Source organism: Chaetodon auriga, chromosome 21 (assembly GCF_051107435.1).
Source record: "Chaetodon auriga isolate fChaAug3 chromosome 21, fChaAug3.hap1, whole genome shotgun sequence".
NCBI classification, from domain to species: Eukaryota; Metazoa; Chordata; class Actinopteri; order Chaetodontiformes; family Chaetodontidae; genus Chaetodon; species Chaetodon auriga.
Genome location: NC_135094.1, coordinates 17,402,178 through 17,419,403, shown reverse-complemented (window position 1 = coordinate 17,419,403; position 17,226 = coordinate 17,402,178). Strand labels below are relative to the sequence as shown.

The window sequence follows — 17,226 nt, the reverse complement described above, 5'->3', positions numbered from 1 at the left end:
AGAAGGTCAGCATATAAGAAACAAAAGAGCCAAAATGCTCTAAGTTGCCTCCATTCTTTAATGTGTGTGTGTGTGTAACCATGTAAATAAAGTGACTGATACACAGCGCCCGGCTCATCAATATGGGGAATGGTGGGCTCAGCTCACACAGATGAACACAGGATGAATAATGTTAGCTGAGAATTGCTGCATATGACCACCCCTCTCTCCACCCACCTCCAGTGTGTGTGTGTGTGCATGTGTTTACTGTGCTAAAGCTCCCATCAATCACACGCCCAGGACCTTTCAGCAAGCTACACACACACGAAGACACTAAAGCATACACACTCCTGCTGAGTTTATTAAAAGCCAGAGTGTTATCACTGATCTGGCTGACAACAGCTGCACACCGGTACACACAAACACACACACACACACACATACAGTCAGCTATAACACAACCATCAACACAAGTCACACTCGTGTTGGTGGTGTGGTGTGACAAGAAGAGCTAGTCCTCGCACAGAACTGTCTTTCTTTCCTCTTCCCCTCGGCTACAGAGCACATCACCACAGTCGAACAGGAAGGCCAGTGTTCAGGGTCACACACTGCCCAGTGGAATTCCCCCTGAACCACAGGGAGCTCACACAGGCAAAACACGGCTCGGTTTGACCCGCTTCAGCCACCGTAGTGTCAGGAAAACAAAGAGCGAGCCCTGTCCACGCTGGTTTTACCCCAGCTGTCTTAGCTGCCCTTACAACTGTATAGCTGTGATGAGTCATTATGTGGATGCAGGTCAGGAAACGCGCCAAGAACTGACAACAACAGTGATGTGACTGATTGCAACAACACTGATGTTTAGGGCTACAGGGTGTCCTTGGTGAGACATTGTTACAGTATATAACATTAGAATGGTAGAACACAAAGGGAAAGGTTTTTCTAATCAAACGTTCCACTTTCTCCACAGCTATCAAGTGCAGAGATACACAACCATAAGCTTTATAGATGTTGTTTTGCTCCAAGGACAGAACTGTTATCAGATAGGCATCTTAAGTGTTTCTACTCAGGGATGCTTGACATGAAAGAGAGGAGGATCTATCCCAGAAAACATCTGGCTGTTCCCTGTTGAATGACTTCACATTGCGGGTGACATCACATGGGATAGTCCCGAGAGTTCTGTCCAATGATTGCAGTGTGCTTGGGTAATCGAGGTCCCACCCTGTTGGCCGTAACATGCTAGAAACCCTGGACTGGCCTCCATCTCTCAGCCTCAGGGAGCAGCAACCAGCATCTGACCAGAACAGAAGAGAACATGACTAAGCTGAATGAAGGACAAGACAGCTGTATGTAGCTCGCATGCAGTCAGAAAAAAGTATCATCGTTACTTGGTTGGCAGTTGAACTGGTCCAACTATTCTCACATAATCAATCAATTCAGCGTCAGAGTCTGGCTGACTCACTTGTGTTCCCCTTCCACGCTCAAAAGCAACAGTTCGTTTTTCTCCTGTTTACAACGCTGGAATACACTAAGCGAGGTGATATAACACAAGAGTCCCACAACAGCAGTGTTTGACTCACTGTAGGTCCATTACCATAGATGGCAGAGGGGAGTGAGAGATCTGCGCCTATCGATTGCCCCAGCTGGACTGTCAATACTCCCCTTCGAATTCTGACACAGCAAACTAATGGTCTCCCGGGCTGGTGGCAACCAGACGAACGCCCACGCACCATCCCACCACCTCTGGGTGTAATGGACAAAAAAAAGGCCCCATCAATACATCAATACACGACGACCTGCATTTACCTGCTGCCTCAGCCATTTCACCAATCAGCACCGCATTGAGAGGGTGCATTAACAACGGCGCTGCTCACTCAGCCTGTGATTTTTCATCTGTCCGCCCCTGTTCTGCAAATCATAGTTTATGTGTTAGTCATAACAAGTACAGTCACGATGAAAGGAGAAGGTGTTGAGCTCAGAGACGGCCATGCTGGATTCATTTGACCCCCTTATACACACTTTAGGTGAGCTCTTGCAACATGTATACACACATGTACCCATTCTTTCTCGCCTGGTTTAACAAGACAGATTTTTGTAGCTGTCCATCCGACAGGCCGCCTGTAGTCCACCCTCATGGTCATTTAACAGCAGGGTAATGGTGTGAGCAGTACTGGTTGACTGCTCTTCAGCTGTAGTCGCCCTGGAGGCTTATGTTGTGGGGAGAGGGGGCTAACCCTTCCTGATCACACGGGGAAAAGCCACTTTGCCTGGGGAGAGGGGAAAGGACGTGGGGAGGGGGCATGTTGGTGGAGGACTGAGGTGACAAAAGAGCTTTTGTGGATGTAAGTTTACGGCATTAACCCCTTTCTCTCCCTGCCTCACATGAATAACAAGAAACCACTGTGACAAGTGAGCGATAGCCCCGGGCAGTGTGTTTGATTATGTGTTGTGTGCGTGTCAGGGGTTGTCCAGGACGTTTGGCCTCGGGTGTCTTGTGACAGAGTTGACATTCTGGAGAAATGAGAGAGCGGTCAGCTGTTGTCAAAATGCCACAAAGAGGAGGATTTTGTACAAAAAGGAAGAGCTCTCGCTGCACTTTTGCGTGTTAGTGTCAGAATTAGTGAAGCCACAGTAGGTTGTCAGCATGGATCTCGGCCGGGGCTTCACTGAGGTGTGCTGACCTGCTGATTGCTATAAATGGGGGACTTGCAACGGTTGTATAATTAGATGTAACCAATAAACAAAAAGGCACTTCTAGGTTATTTCTGCACTTCCACCTGTCCATGAATGTGTGTACAAGCGTGTGCAAATGTGTGTGTGTTGCCCTACGGCCTGTCCCTTCACTGAGACGTCTGTCAGGCAGAGACACAGCGTCAACGCCTGACCTTTACTGAGGCGCAGGCGACCAGAGAATGCCCACACACCAGCGTACAGTAAATGCTGCCTGTTGACCTCACTCCTTTACTTTCTGCCTCTCTTTCCTCCTGTCACTTGCTTGTTGTCGCTTACCGTCATTTTATTATTCACTCGATTTTCCTCTCTGAACAGCTACCCTCGTTTCAACCTTTTCTGTCTCCTTCTCCCGGCCTCCACCTCTCCTGTGTTCTCTCCATCTTTCTTTCTCTCTGACATTGTGTGACACTCCCTCCCTGGGGCAGTCATCAGTTCAGATGAGCATTGTATGTGACAGGCCAGCTTTGTCTTTTTAAGCCATTAGCAGTTCCTCTCCTCCCACCTTGCCATCATTCCCCTCTGTTTACCTTTTCTGCTCTCTTTTGTGTTTGTGTGCACATCTCTCGCCGCCGACTGGCAATCTTTGCATTAATCTACATAACAAACACAGTCTCAACTCGAGTGAAGAATTGACAAGAGTAAATATGTGACAGCGCTGATGACGGTGATGTTCAGTCTCCTTAATGAACTGAGGGGCTGGGTTGAATTTATTGATGCCAGTGATAATTCTGTGCAGTGAGGTGTATTTACAGGTAAGATTTAATGAGGTTTTCCATTTGGAGAATTGTTTTGGCAGTGTACCTCCCTCTGTCCTCATAGGCTAGAGTAATTCTCCCAACTCTGCACTCCCCCACAGTAAACTGTCAAGCCTAATACAGGCAGGAATGTCCAGTCACCTGCTCCTAAAATGCAACGGCCCTGTGCTACACTAACCTAATATAGACCTGCACGACACAAGCAGGTTGGATAACACTGTTGTTGCTCATTGCATATATTTAAACACACACCTCAATGCGTCCCGGGTCAGCTGTTAGGCCTGGTAGCATCTAGCGTGTTAGCCGTCTGACCTGCACGTATGTATGACAGAGCTCAGATCAAGATGTGAAATTGCGTTCTGTTGTCTGACAACACACAACAGGCTCAGCAGTTTGGCCTGCCACTTGTTGACGACAAATGATTATCACACCTCTGGATACATTTGCTCATTGCCCAGCCTTAATGCATGAGTGGATGGTTTTCACACGTGTGGGCTCAAACAGTAGCTGCTGACCCAGTCACTTTGCTGTCATTAGTGCTGAAGTGGTTGGAGTAAAAGGAAACAAGCTATGTAATGAAGTTTGATGCTACTGATGTAACTGACTACATTTAAATAGGCTGAATACCTTTAGGCAGTTGCTCTAATAATACCCTCACAGAGCCTCCACTCAAAATGTCAACGCTAGACACAAACTGGCAAAATCAAAGGGGAAGAAGACCATTATACCACTGCGCAGCTTTCAAATCCTATCAGTGTGTAACTGCAGCCTGAATGGAGTCTGACAGCAGAGGTGACAGGGACATTTCATTTTGCCTGTGACACCCCAATGAGGTTTGACGGAGGCTGACGCAACATTAGCCAGGTTTGTGTTTGTTGCCTGCCTGGTATTACAGAGGTTTTGCACTTAACTTGACACAGCCGCTAACAGAAGAGAAACAACTGTTTACCCAGGTGTGCGCTGATAGTTTCCTGGTGCTAGCTAAATATTTGCATTGCTGTTTTGGTGTTGTTTCTGTGAGGTGATTTCCAGTGCAGTCATCAGTGAATAAAATCGAGCTAAATATGCGGTCGAGCTCAGGTAGCGTAGTTTGTTGTTACTTGGCATATAGCCTGATGGCTGGGAGCACTGACTGAGACAAAGGAGGAAATCAGTGACAGATCAAGTGTAAAAAACATTTAAATAGGAGCAGAGAGGTTAAAAAGAGAGCAGAAGTAAGGTAGTTGTCGGAAGCGTGACTGCAGGTTTTCTGGGCTTACCAGAATCTACAGCAGATGTTTCCTCTCTTCATCTCTCTTTTTTCCTCCCCCATGCTCACCCACCTCTTATCCACCTTCTACATCACTGCTTTTTCAGTCACCTGTCTACAGTGTGTGTAGCTGGACTGCTTGACTGGGTGGACATTCTCTCACCACAGACCTGCTGAGTGTTGGAGAACTGCAGCAGGCCATGGATGGGGGGGCGGGGGGGGGGGTATTGAGATATTGTAAGTGGGTAGCACAGAGTTTAGGTGTGTGGATGTGTTTGTGGGAGTTGTTAGGTTGGCATCCGTTTTTTGGACTTTTTGTGTTTGGTGAATTTGGACATTGGCTAATAGCTCAACATGGCCTTCTCTGAAGGATATGCAGCCAAGTGGTCATGCGACCATCGAGAATGATTGAAAGCCCTCTACATGCCAAGCATGCCTTTAAACGGCTTAACGTACAGAACACACACACACACTCTCTTTACTCTCACTTAGGTGTACCACTGTTATTACCGTGGATGGGGCTGTCTCACCTCCAACATAAACATAGGTTGGGAGACAAGTGTAAACTTGGTGGCCGGGGCATTGCTGTGGATTGTGTGTGTGTGTGAGAGAGCGTGTGTGGTGTGATCGCACCCTCGGGTCCATAGCAGCCCACCTGGCCTTATTTAGAAGAGCTGAGAGGAGCCAGAAGCAACTCTCAGAGGACGCCCAGTGTAACAGAATGTGTGGCTCATCACCGTGCTCATTAGCCCCAGAGACAAATACCATAGCCTGTGACTTACCCTCAGTCTGTTATGTGGCTGTCATTTAGGTACTATTAGGACTAACCCTGAGTAATAAAGGCACGTGGAAAGCAATATTAGGCAAGCTTTAATAATTTTCTTTTTTGAAAAGCATTGCACACTCTCTGCGGCGCAGTTAAGTCCTTTTCGCTTTTCCTAACACTCATTAACACCCACTGACTTCCTTTACACTTCGAAGTGTCATCATGCAGATTAAGAGAACAATAGCTTCCATTAGCATTAGTGTTATCATGGAAAGTGCTCATCAGATGGGAGATGAGTGACCCGCAGAGGCCCATTAGCTCACATGCTAAAACCTTGATCAGCGTCATTAGGAAGTCAAGAGCCCATTGTCTTCTAGTTCACATTTCAAACGATTCCTATAATCTACAGGTTGCTGAAGTGCTTTGACTTTGATGGGATAATCTTAACATATTATCACCGTTAGCCATGTATTGTATTGTTATTTGCCTAGTTGAATTTTTTTACCTGAGTCTATCAATGGAACGTTTGACATCTAAAGTAGCTGCGGCACAAGTAAATACAGAAGTGCATGAAGAGTGACTAATTCTCAGGATGGTTTGGCCTATTTTTGCCTCAAGTCCATACTAATAGTTCTGCTTTTTGCCGCCCCAGCCTTACTTAGAATAGTGAGCAAGAGTCATTTGATGTTGTTTGGGGAGTTTTTGGTGCTGAATGTTGTGCTGCGTGTCTATGGAGAAATGGTTCAGGATATGATTGGTCCTTGATGTGACTGGCCTCCTCTGGTACGGTTGGCAGACATGTGTGGTGGGGAGACTTGGCATTAGCTGCAAGGCAAGGCTAAACTTGCTGGGAAACAGTCTCTTAGGACCCCTAGTGCCCTGTACAGCTAATTGACTGTGTAAAGGGATACTGTTATGTGTCTACAGTTATATCTCTCAACTACGGGAACCAAACAGCCTTTGCCTGACCTAAACGGCCAAGAAAGTATGAGGCAGCCTGCGAACAAGCTAACCATGAAAAATCCCCAATTCTTTTGTTTTGTTATCGGCACTTGAGTTGACCTTCCTGACTCTGTGGGAGGAAGGCTGTTGTTTTAACAAAACCAGCAGCGTTTACCTCAGCGCTGAATGAGGCGCCTCACCTTGAGACAGCATACTTGAGGTTTTGAATGGCACGGCTTTGTTTTACTTTGGTTTGAGCTGGGTTTTTTTGTAGTGGTTGGCTTCCCTGAGAAAATGGCATTGCAGAGCCGCAAGGGCAGACTCTGTGACGGCAGGGTCTGCTCTCTTTGAGGATGCCTGTGGTAGTTCCACTGCTGCCTGACTGGCCCTGAGCTCCAAATTAGATAAGTGGCGTACCTCAATGAGGGAGCCTGTACCGAGGCTAAATATAGGGACAGAAGAGAGGTAGAGGGCCAGACAAATAGTTGCTGCTGTTCATGATGAGTCAATCTGTCTAATCACAAGCAGAACAACAGCGGACCTCAGAATATGTGTCAGTCAGTTGACTGAAATTTGTAGCAGGGAGAGAGCAACCCTTTGATCTGTCTCTTTAAGAGCCAAACTCAGAGAAAAGTGTTTTGGTTGGACATTCCAGACATAACTCCTACACATTCTGGTATGGGGCTGTCGGCCTGCACATACGACATATGGGTTTGGGGGTCTTTACAGATGTATAGGTAATGAATCAAGATGAAAGCTGCTTCAGACAGTAATGTGTTTGTTCACAGGCTGTATATGTTTCTCTGCGTCCTCATCTAAAGCTCAGCTAATAAGCCAATCACTCACACCTTGAGGGCCTCAAAGCACAGAGATAGCTCACTCCCACAGAGGTTGAGATATCGCCATTCCTCTCTCACACACCTCAGTTTGCAAAAGCTCAAATCAAACTATCTGCTGTAGTACAAGTATGACTCTAGACTGTATGACAGTGATTTAAAGAACCTGAAAAGTGTGCTGTTCATTGACCAGCCAGGATCAGATATCATGACCCTAAAATAAGTGCCAGCAGGTTTGCTCAATTACAGGACAGAATCTGCTAAATGAACCCGTGTCACTGGGCACGCTGAGCTTCATGTACTGTGCTGACAGATCAGTGACGACTCATCTGCCAAGGTGATAGCCTCCGATGAGATAACGTTGGGCCTGTTTTGGGAGTAACCCACCCAGTCACCCATTCCTTTGTCAGTAATTGATACAGCCTGGCAGGTGTCATAACAACACAGCTTTCTCTCCAGCAGGCATATTTAAGTGAGGCTGACATGGACTGTCTGGCACTGTCCTTCAATAGACTCTGGGAACTTTGCAAGGGGGAAAGAAGGTGACGAGTGATGGTGAGGGGGAAGAAACTCATGCGTATTTGGCTTCAGTCATCTGCTGAGGTGTTACTGGGGAATTCCGGCCATCGACAGCTACAGCACATATCTTTTGCATGTTTCAAAGATGTGTAGGTGAAGAGTTAATAACACAGTGAGAGGCTTTCATTCCACATCAGCTTGTCTGCTAGCATCAATAACAGTTGGACTTGGGACCATGATGCATTAGGTTTTTTCTGGTAAAGGCCTGACTTATCATGTCATGCAGATACATGTAATCAAGGCATGTTATGTCGAGGCTATGTTGAGCTTGGATTGCTTGTGTCCTATTACCCAGAGCCATAGAATGTTTCTGTGTGGGTGGGTATAGTAAAGGTGTGATCTACGTAGCCAAGGGTTACAGACTAACTTAAAGCCAAAGCCATAGTCACAGGCTATTATTTTCTCAGGTGTTCAACGCACCGCAACCTATGGAGGAAAGTAAACTTTCAGAAGTAAGCTCTTCACCTCCTCCACCTACCAATGCTTTCTCTCTCAGCTGCGTAGGAGTCTTCCTCCTGTTGTGTGCTAGCATGCTAGCGCTAATGAGGCCAGCTGTCCAAACGCTCAGCCGGTCAGCCAGAAGGGACTGCAGCCTTTGTTGATGCTAGGTGTTACATCTCCTGTTGGAACACACATTTTTGTTTCAACACCGCCAACCATTTGGCACAGGAAGACCGTCTCTGTTCACCCCCCACACCACCATCACCACCAATCCTTTACTCTTTCTCTCACCAACCTTTGCTGTACTTCGCAGCTCCAACTTTTATTGTCCTGCTGGCCGTTGCCTTCTCCCATCTGCACACACACAGCACATTGATTTTCTCTCTACAGCTTTATATTTGATCATTTTCTCTTGACACTGCTGGCGGAGAGTGTTGCCTTTGTAATCGCTGACCTCAGCTCCACACCTGAGTGGCTATGGCCCTAAACAGCCTCTCAGACTCGTCCTAAAGCACCTTCTGTTTCAGAATGAAGTGTTGCACCCTGTTTGGGCTGCTGAATGGACAATACATCACCTGGCAGAGTCGCTCTGACAGAAAAGAGAGGTAGGAATGAAGGAAGGGAGGTGATGTAAGGCAGACAACAGAGAGAGGAACACGTTTATACAGCCTACATAAATCCAATTAATAATCAGTTGATTTGAATGGGATCCCAGCTTTATGGCTCCCAATTGTTCTATTGGCTTGCCTGTTTTGAACCTTAAATAGTCTATAGCACCGAGCCTGGATAGCGACCTGTGTACAAGGGATGTGTGTCGCCCCTAACTGAGCTGAATGTACCTCTTGAGAAGTACAATATAGAAGCGGTCAAGTCATGATAAAGAAAAAAAAAAGCTAATATAGTGTAGTGAGGAACAGTGTGAAGAGAGGAAAGAGGTTGAGAATGAAATAGCTCTCCTGATGAACCCCGATAGGATTTCGCAGCTGCGGCACAGCAGTGTTGACCCTGCGAACAACTCGCCAAATAACAGTGCTTCTCCCTCCTCCTCCACCACCTTTCATCCATCCGCCCCCACACCTCCTTCCTCCCGCCTCCCCCTCAGCCTGAACCCTGCACGTCTCTATGAGTTTGTGTGAATACCAACTGGTTGTAATGACCTGCACAATGCAGAGAGAAAGGGAGAGACCTCACCAAAACAATTCTCATTGATTGAAACAGACAAAAAACATAAGCAGCCACTTCAGAAAGAGGTGGGCGAGTGGGGTGGGGGTGAGTGAAGATGGAGAGGAAAAAAATGTTCAGGTGCTTTGTACTGGCAGTGCATATTCAGAGAGTGAATGCAGGTGGTGTGTGTACGTGCATGCACTGTGCACAGTGTGTATGATGTGAGATAAAGTAGCTGGAGAGGGAGTTTCAGTGCTGCAGCGCAGGCCCTCTGCTGACTGGGCTGCTCTCACTGGAGAATTGATTTGGCCTCCGAGAGGATCTGTAGCTCTCTCAGTGGAACAGAGGGATGGAGGGGGGGGGTGGGGGGGGTGGAAGGAGAGTGGGTGGAAGTAACACAGGTGGAATTGAGAGATGGAGGAACTGGTTGGAAATGAAAAGAAGACACAGGAACACACACACTCATGCACTTACACACATCTGAAGCAGACAGTCGGTCAGGAAAATTTACTCCCCGTAATAACCCTCTCTGTAGGCTGGCTGTCTCTGTGTCTCCTGGCTCCTTCAGCCCATAACACAACCGACCAGGTCACACCGACTCCCACACAGCACACACACCACTTCAGCCTGCAATCTAATGATCTCACACACTGGGACTGAATGTGTGTCTGCAAGTGTCTTAGTGTGAATTTTCTCTGTTTCTCTGGAGTCTGTTGTTCCAGAGTTTGTTTTCACTGTGGATTCATATATTTCTCCGAATTTCATTTGCATATACTTTTACTACACGGAGGCATCAAAATCTTCAGTTGCAGTGTTTTAATAGCCCTCAGTTCACTGTTGTTAGTGCCCTACCTGTTTTATTCTCTCCTGCCTTAACAGCTCATTTTCCCCACAGGGATCGTTTAAAGTTTCAACTCATCCACTGAAGTTAGGCCATGGTCTATTTAATTGGTGTTTCCAGCTCCCTAACCCCATCTCCTTCACCCATTCGCTTTAATAGTTTTGACATTTAAATGACATAGTACATATACTTAACCTGTCCAACTCATGGCCTTTCACATTCAGTGCTCATAATGAAGAAGCACATACAGTACACCTCCCATTATCTTTATCAAGGAGAAAAATACTTAATATGTGTAACCCATTCACTCTCCTTTAAAGACTCTTTTGAAAAATAGACACAATCTGATCAGCCATTCTAACCTCTGTCCCCAATGTCTCCTTGTGCAGTGACTAACTACAGTAATGTGGTGGAGGCTGGCTCAGACTCAGATGACGAGGACAAGCTGCACATCGTGGAGGAGGAAGGCAGCCTGGCAGACGGGGCCGACTGCGACAGCACCCTGCCAGACGACGAGCACCCCAGAGAGCGCTGCTGGGACGGAGGTGAGACCAGGCGCACACTCATAGTGCACGTTATTACACACATCCGTACTGAATCATGCAAATACACACCTCACATTCCTTCCCACCATTTCCGCAATGTTCTGTGACTTCTGTTCCACTTTTCTGCGTTGCATAAAAGTTCAGCACAAGTGCTCATTTAATCTTATTTTCTGCTTTAAAATCTTTTCCTAGAATATGAAAAAATACGCCAGTGGGGGAAAAGAGCGCTTGATTCACCAATTGCCAGAACTGTCTTTAGACATTTGCCAGTTTATTAAGGCAAGGCAAAGTAAGGTCTTTCATGCCACTAGTATCATCCAAATTACACTGGCAAATGAAGCACTTAATTTCAAGTATGAGAACAAATGACTTCTTAAGATGTATATTTTTATAGCAAGTGTCTCCTTTCACTGTCAGTCCTGCCATGGTTAGGCTGGAAAAGTGTCTTTGATATTTATTCCTATCTGCTCAGGATAAGAGCATTACTTCCTAATGCTTTTTACACATACAATGCCAATGTGTCTTCATGCTTTGTTACGACATCAGTCATTTGACTGCTGCTGTCTCATTTTGACCTCAGCTGACGCGATGCGGGCTAAGTTAAGAAATGTCTCGCTGACATCTGTGCACAGTTAAGTACCAGGCTTTGTCTCATTGTGAAACACGGAGTGTAAGGAAACAGGTACTACACGTGGTGGCTTTCCAACTAAGGCAGGAAGCACGATATTAAACAAAGACAATGCCAACAGAGGGAGAGACCTTCAAGCACAGAAAATAACCTCACAGCCAGAGAGCCAGTGGAGAGCTTTATGGCACTGGTGGGCATTGGAGGGGCCGCTGTGAACTTCTTTTTACCTCGAACCGCGTGGAAGTGACATCAGAGGCAGCCCACTGCCACAGGAAGGGCTGACGTCACACACCCCCCCCCCTCCAAAACAATTGCAGGTGCTGAAGGATGTTGGTGTTCCAACCTGGGCCCAAGGCCTCTGTGTTGCTCCCCTGACCTCATGCTGCATGCGCATATAAATCTGTGTGTCTGACAATGTTAGTTTTCAGCCCCATGCCAAATACAGTATGTACAACACTGTGACAAGCCCATATGAAATGTAATTAGATATTCAGCCACAAGAATATTTATTTTAGGGTGTTGCTCCTAGCAGCTTTTGGCTGGATGTTTCATGGGTGAGAGATGTGTGAGAGTGAGGTGGACTTTGATTTAGCAAGAGGTCAAGTGAGCACAAGCGAAAATGTCCAGCGACCTATCACTTTCAGTTTAGGGAGGGATTTTTAGAAATTCCTCTCCAGTGAGTTGACTTCAGTTTCGACTCAGCCAGTTTCAGTTGCGGGGTTTCAGTTTGCACGTACATGTGCATACTTAAAACACAGACCTGTGCGCAGTGTGGCCACCTATTCCCCAGACTATGCTGTCATTTTCATCACTGCTCTCCAGCTGTACCTCCTCGCATAAAGGGAAAGTTGGAGGAAGAATAATGTCATTGGTTTTGGCCAGGCCTCGCGAACATTAAACACTTCAAAAGCATGAGTTACACTGAAACAGCTCAGCGAGCTGGCTGCGCTCCACAGTTATGCCTGATCAGGCAAATTTTCTTTTGCCTTCACTCATGTGTGCACACACACACACACACACACACACACACACACACACACACACACACACACACACCTCTCTCTCTTTCTTGCTCTCTTACTGTCTCTCGCCCTCATCTCATACATCATACATACTTTGCTGTCACTCTGGATCGGACTGATGAAACACGGAGAAAGCCACAGTTCTTTAAACAAACACACTTCTCTCGTCTCTCATTCCTTCATCCCTCCCTCTGTTGGTTCCACCCCTAAGAACAGGTGGTGCAGCCTTGAAAAGTGACCACCACCCACTAATCTTCTTCTCAGCGTAGTCCAGTTTTCTTCAAATTAAAACCTTGACACCCCTTCTCCTGAGACTGCCGTGCTCCAAAACCAAAGGGCGGTTTTTCACTGCTTTGCCATCTCTCCTCTCCTTTTCTTTTTTTGTGCGCTCGCTCCCTCTCACTGTTTCTCTTGTTCTGAATCATTCCTCTTGATTATATGGTATCACGGGCCCCCTGCTCGCTGTCATTACTCATTCACTGCTAAATGATTATGTGGTGGTGGAAAAGCCTGGTGTTGGTGCAGTAAACTGCAGCCTGCTCCCCTCTAAGAACAGGCTGGCTAACTCCAGGGGAGGAAAAGGCAGTGAGTGTTGACCTGGGAGGGCTTCTCCTTTATATTTGATGAGTTGAGGAGCGTGATTACATCTCAGAGAATGGGCAGGGTGGAGCTGGAGGGCTTTGATATCATGAGGCTGCAGTGGCACTTAATGAGAGTGAACGGCTGCATGGAAATATAGCATAAGGCCACTAGAAGATGAGCTGGTTGTTTGTTGAGTGTGTTTGATGGGCACTTGTGCTGCACTGTATTATTCCAACCAGCAGTAAAGTTGCAAGGCTCTCACACACAATGACTGTTTCTTCACTGTTGGCCTGTGATGGCAGTGATGATATTTGACGTTCCTTATAATTGCTCTCGAATCCATTTCGTTCGTTTTGGCAGCAGAGACTCTGTGGACACACAGGAACACATACATTCCTGCGCGCCTTATGTCACGATGTGATGTTAAAACCGAGCCACCCCTCTGGACAGGAAAGGAAGAATCTCCAGAGAGCTGGGAAGATTGTCCAGTGGAGACACACAGCACAAATGCTTGATAGCACTAAGCCAAGGATAAGCAAATCATCCTCAACTTGGAAATATCTCACATCTCTCCTCTGACTTACCTTCTGTTGATGGGAGATAAGGCATAACATCGTAACTAATGATTGTGGAATATTTGAGCTGTTTGTGCGAATCCTTATCGCTGACATGTCTCTCCCATCCAAGATAGAATCTACAAACGGGTCTGGATGCACGACCACAGGAAGCAGTGGGGACAAAGGTTGGCCAGGGCAGGAAATGCATCATGGGATACTGTTGTATCATGTTGCAGAGATGTAGGCAGAGAGGGATGAGAACGAAACGAGGGAAAGAGGAGTGGAGAGAGTGGGTGGTCTGGTGATTTTGTTCTAAGATGTACCAAAGTTAGGTTACGCTGTAAAATAAATAAAGAACAAGCTACTTTTTTTAGATCCGAACTGCAACAGAATGTCCTGCCACAACCTCACGGGGGCTTCGTTCTGGGGCTTTTGAACTGATTTTCCACTTGTGCAGTGGTGCATTCACATCCCTGCGTCAGCACATAAATGGCCTGTGTGATGTTTCATGTCAGGGGAGCAGCCTGATAACACGGGGCCGCCTCAGCGAGGCTGTGAACCCTTCTGGCCTCGCTCTGTACTTAACAAAGAGCCGAGAGAGGCAAACAGACGCACGCACACGCACTCACACACAAGGAGGGAAAACAACAGCTTGTCATACCTTTGCACCGCAGACCCCCAACCGGGACTGTACTTCACACACATGCTCAACATTTAGTAGCCTAGAGGTGTGTTTGGGTGTTTGGATGCTGCCTTTGAGCAGGGGATGGAAGCACAGTCAGATCAGCACTTTCCCACATGTTTTACAAGTTTTTAAAGCATGAAATGTATAAGACAATTAATTGGAAACATGTAGATGAGTATGGAAAAGCACTTATGTGCTTTCTTCTCCAATACAACTCTCATATCTGTCTGTTAAATGTAAGGTGAGGAAACAGGGGGAAGCAGCGAGCTGGTAGGGGTCTTTTTTACCCTTACAGAGCCTGGCTAGTTGTTTCCCCTTGTTACACTAAGCTAAGCAAACCAGCTGTTTGCTTTAGCTTCATATTAAGTATACAGATGTGAGGGTGGTATTGATTTTCTCAACTCTTGAAAAGGAAGTGAATAAGCTGTTCATCTATGATCCTAAGGAAATGTGGCAAACATCTCAAGGGGGGGTGTTGCTGCGGTTGAGGTCATGGGAGAAAAGCTGTGTGATATGTGGGGGTTAGCAGCCCCTAATGTGTTCCTGACCCACCGCTGTATGATGAGAATTCCACAATTCAGCGTTCTCAGCACCTGCTGCTGGCTTCTGCTTTACACACATGCACAAGTTCACCAGCACACAGCCTCTCTCTCTCCGTATTATCTCTCACTGGTCTTTTACAGAGTGGGAGGTTCCTTCAAACGGTCTTCAATAACCATAGCAACAAATGACTGCACTCATATTGTTTCATGGCTTTTTGAGGTGCACCAGAGGAAACCAGAGCCGGGCTGTATCTAAGAGTACTGGTATTCAGTGTGCGTCGGTGAGTCATGGAGCGCTACACCTGTTCCCATCTCCGAGGAGAACACAGCTGGGCTCGTCTTTCAGCACACACACAATTCACAAAACACAATCCTCAAATCTCTTAAGCAGGGGGAGTTCTTAAATCAAGCTGTAAAACATCTGCCCAGTAAACACAAGCACAGTATCCACAGTAGCCTAACTTTGCTTTTAGCTGATAGCTCACCCTTGTAATTATTCCTTGTAATGATACACACAGGCACACTAACATATCCATTGAGGAATAATGCTCAGTTTAATCGCCGACACACTATACTTGGTTCCGGTATCCACTTCAGGAAGCTCTGGGAGAGCAGAGACGGAAACAGGGAAGGAAGCTTTCGTGCATCCTAAACTCCATCCTCAGGTTACACTTCCTATAAGCCACAGCTTGGTAATTAGTGCTCGTTAGACCAGCTAGCCGGGCTCATGTGATGTGGAGTTAAAAATGCGCTCGGCTCCCACATGCAGGCTCTCGTTTGCTGGGATATTAAACACAGTCTGAAGGCCAAGCCTCTCCAGAGAGCAGAGAGCAGAGCGTGGTGTGTGTGTGTGTGTGTGCAAGCATGTGTGCATGCATCCGTTCCTGCGTGATATCTATCTGCCGCAATACACCAGAACAAGATTCATCACCTAATTACTAGTCCCAGTCTCAACAAGTACCTTACCTAACATTGTGAATAGAGGCTTACCATTCAGTTCTTACAAAGAGCTTGATGCTCATACCGTAGCCTGTGGCCTTTGATGCTAATTAGTTTTCTCATCCTATTGTGAACAACAGTATTCAGGGTGTTTGTGTTTTTTTCATAGCGCCGTATGGATCATTCCAGGCTGGTGAACTTGTCACGATCAAGGGCTTGGACTGTCAGATCCGGTTCAGCCATAGTGACACTGCTACATTATTGGTTTATCGCATTTCATACACAAAGGTTAAGGTTTCAGATGTACAGTCTGCATTGATAGGAAAACAAGCAAGCCTCGAAGTAACGAGGTAATCGATAATTTCTTTTGACTCTAATCAGTGTGTGTTTGTCGCTTCACAGTGAAGGAGGATTGTGTGTCAGACGGCGAGGATGACATGAGCACAGACGCCCTAGTGGAGGAGATGCTCCAGCAAGGAGACACGGCCGTCATCTACCCAGAGGCCCCAGAGGACGAGCCTCAGCGTCAGGGCACCCCTGATGCCAGCGTCCATGATGAGAACGGTACGGCGCATCACCACTAGGCATTCACAGCCCATTCATGTCACACAAAAAAAATAAATAAATAAATAAAAACTCTCTTATTAAGATCATTTCTGTGCGTAAATCCCTTCCCAGTAAAATGATTATGTGCTTTGTGTATTCATTGCTTTGAGTGGCATTCATATCTTTATTAGTAGCACACACAAGCAAAGTGTAGTGTCCCTAAATCACACACGCACTGAAACACACACCACTATTTCCATCCAAGAGCTCACAGTCACTGAGCTCGCACACTATTACTGCACCTACCCAGTAATTACTCGCCCCCTGGGGACGGCTCTACCTGCTCCCTGTCTCACCTCAGGTGTTAACTCCACCCCATTAACGCCACTCTCCGACATCATTACACACACTGCTATTTGTTAAGTGCAGCACACTGGGGCCTTTATTGCTCCCGGGCTTTTGGCTTTTACCTGCTACCACGGAGGGGAAAAAAGAGAGGAGGGAGGGGAGGAAGAGAAACGGCAACACCTGAGTAAATTTGTCACGTATGTACGAGCTCTGACTCACAGTTACCTGGGCGATAATGTGTGTGTGCATTCCCATCCCAAGGCCCTCACCTGTCCCGCAGGGGAACTTAATACATCACCTGTTAACGAAGTAATGCTTTACCTGTGTGGGAGCTGGGCAATTGAGACCCTCTGTTAACCAGTTTGGATCTCGGCAGGCGGCTTTTGTTTACCGAGCGCACTTTTCCTTACATGTGTGGGTGTTTTTGAAAGGCTTCGAAAGCACAATAGGCAATCAAATGATGGAATTTCAAGCGCGTGAAAGCTGTAATCGCTGGGCTTTGTGTCAGCAAGAAGCACAAAAGCAAAAATAAAACCGAGTCGTGCCTTGG

The 17,226-nt window shown here is 46.7% G+C and overlaps 1 protein-coding gene across 1 annotated transcript in view; it reads left to right on the top strand.

The window, feature by feature from the left end:
• zeb1b (zinc finger E-box binding homeobox 1b) overlaps nucleotides 1–17,226 on the top strand; it is a 46,916-nt gene that overhangs the window by 21,953 nt on the left and 7,737 nt on the right. The window contains exons 2-3 of the mRNA XM_076761616.1: nucleotides 10,672–10,827; nucleotides 16,185–16,346. Of these exons, the coding sequence (XP_076617731.1) occupies nucleotides 10,672–10,827; nucleotides 16,185–16,346 (318 nt within the window). The remainder of the gene's footprint in view (nucleotides 1–10,671; nucleotides 10,828–16,184; nucleotides 16,347–17,226) is intronic.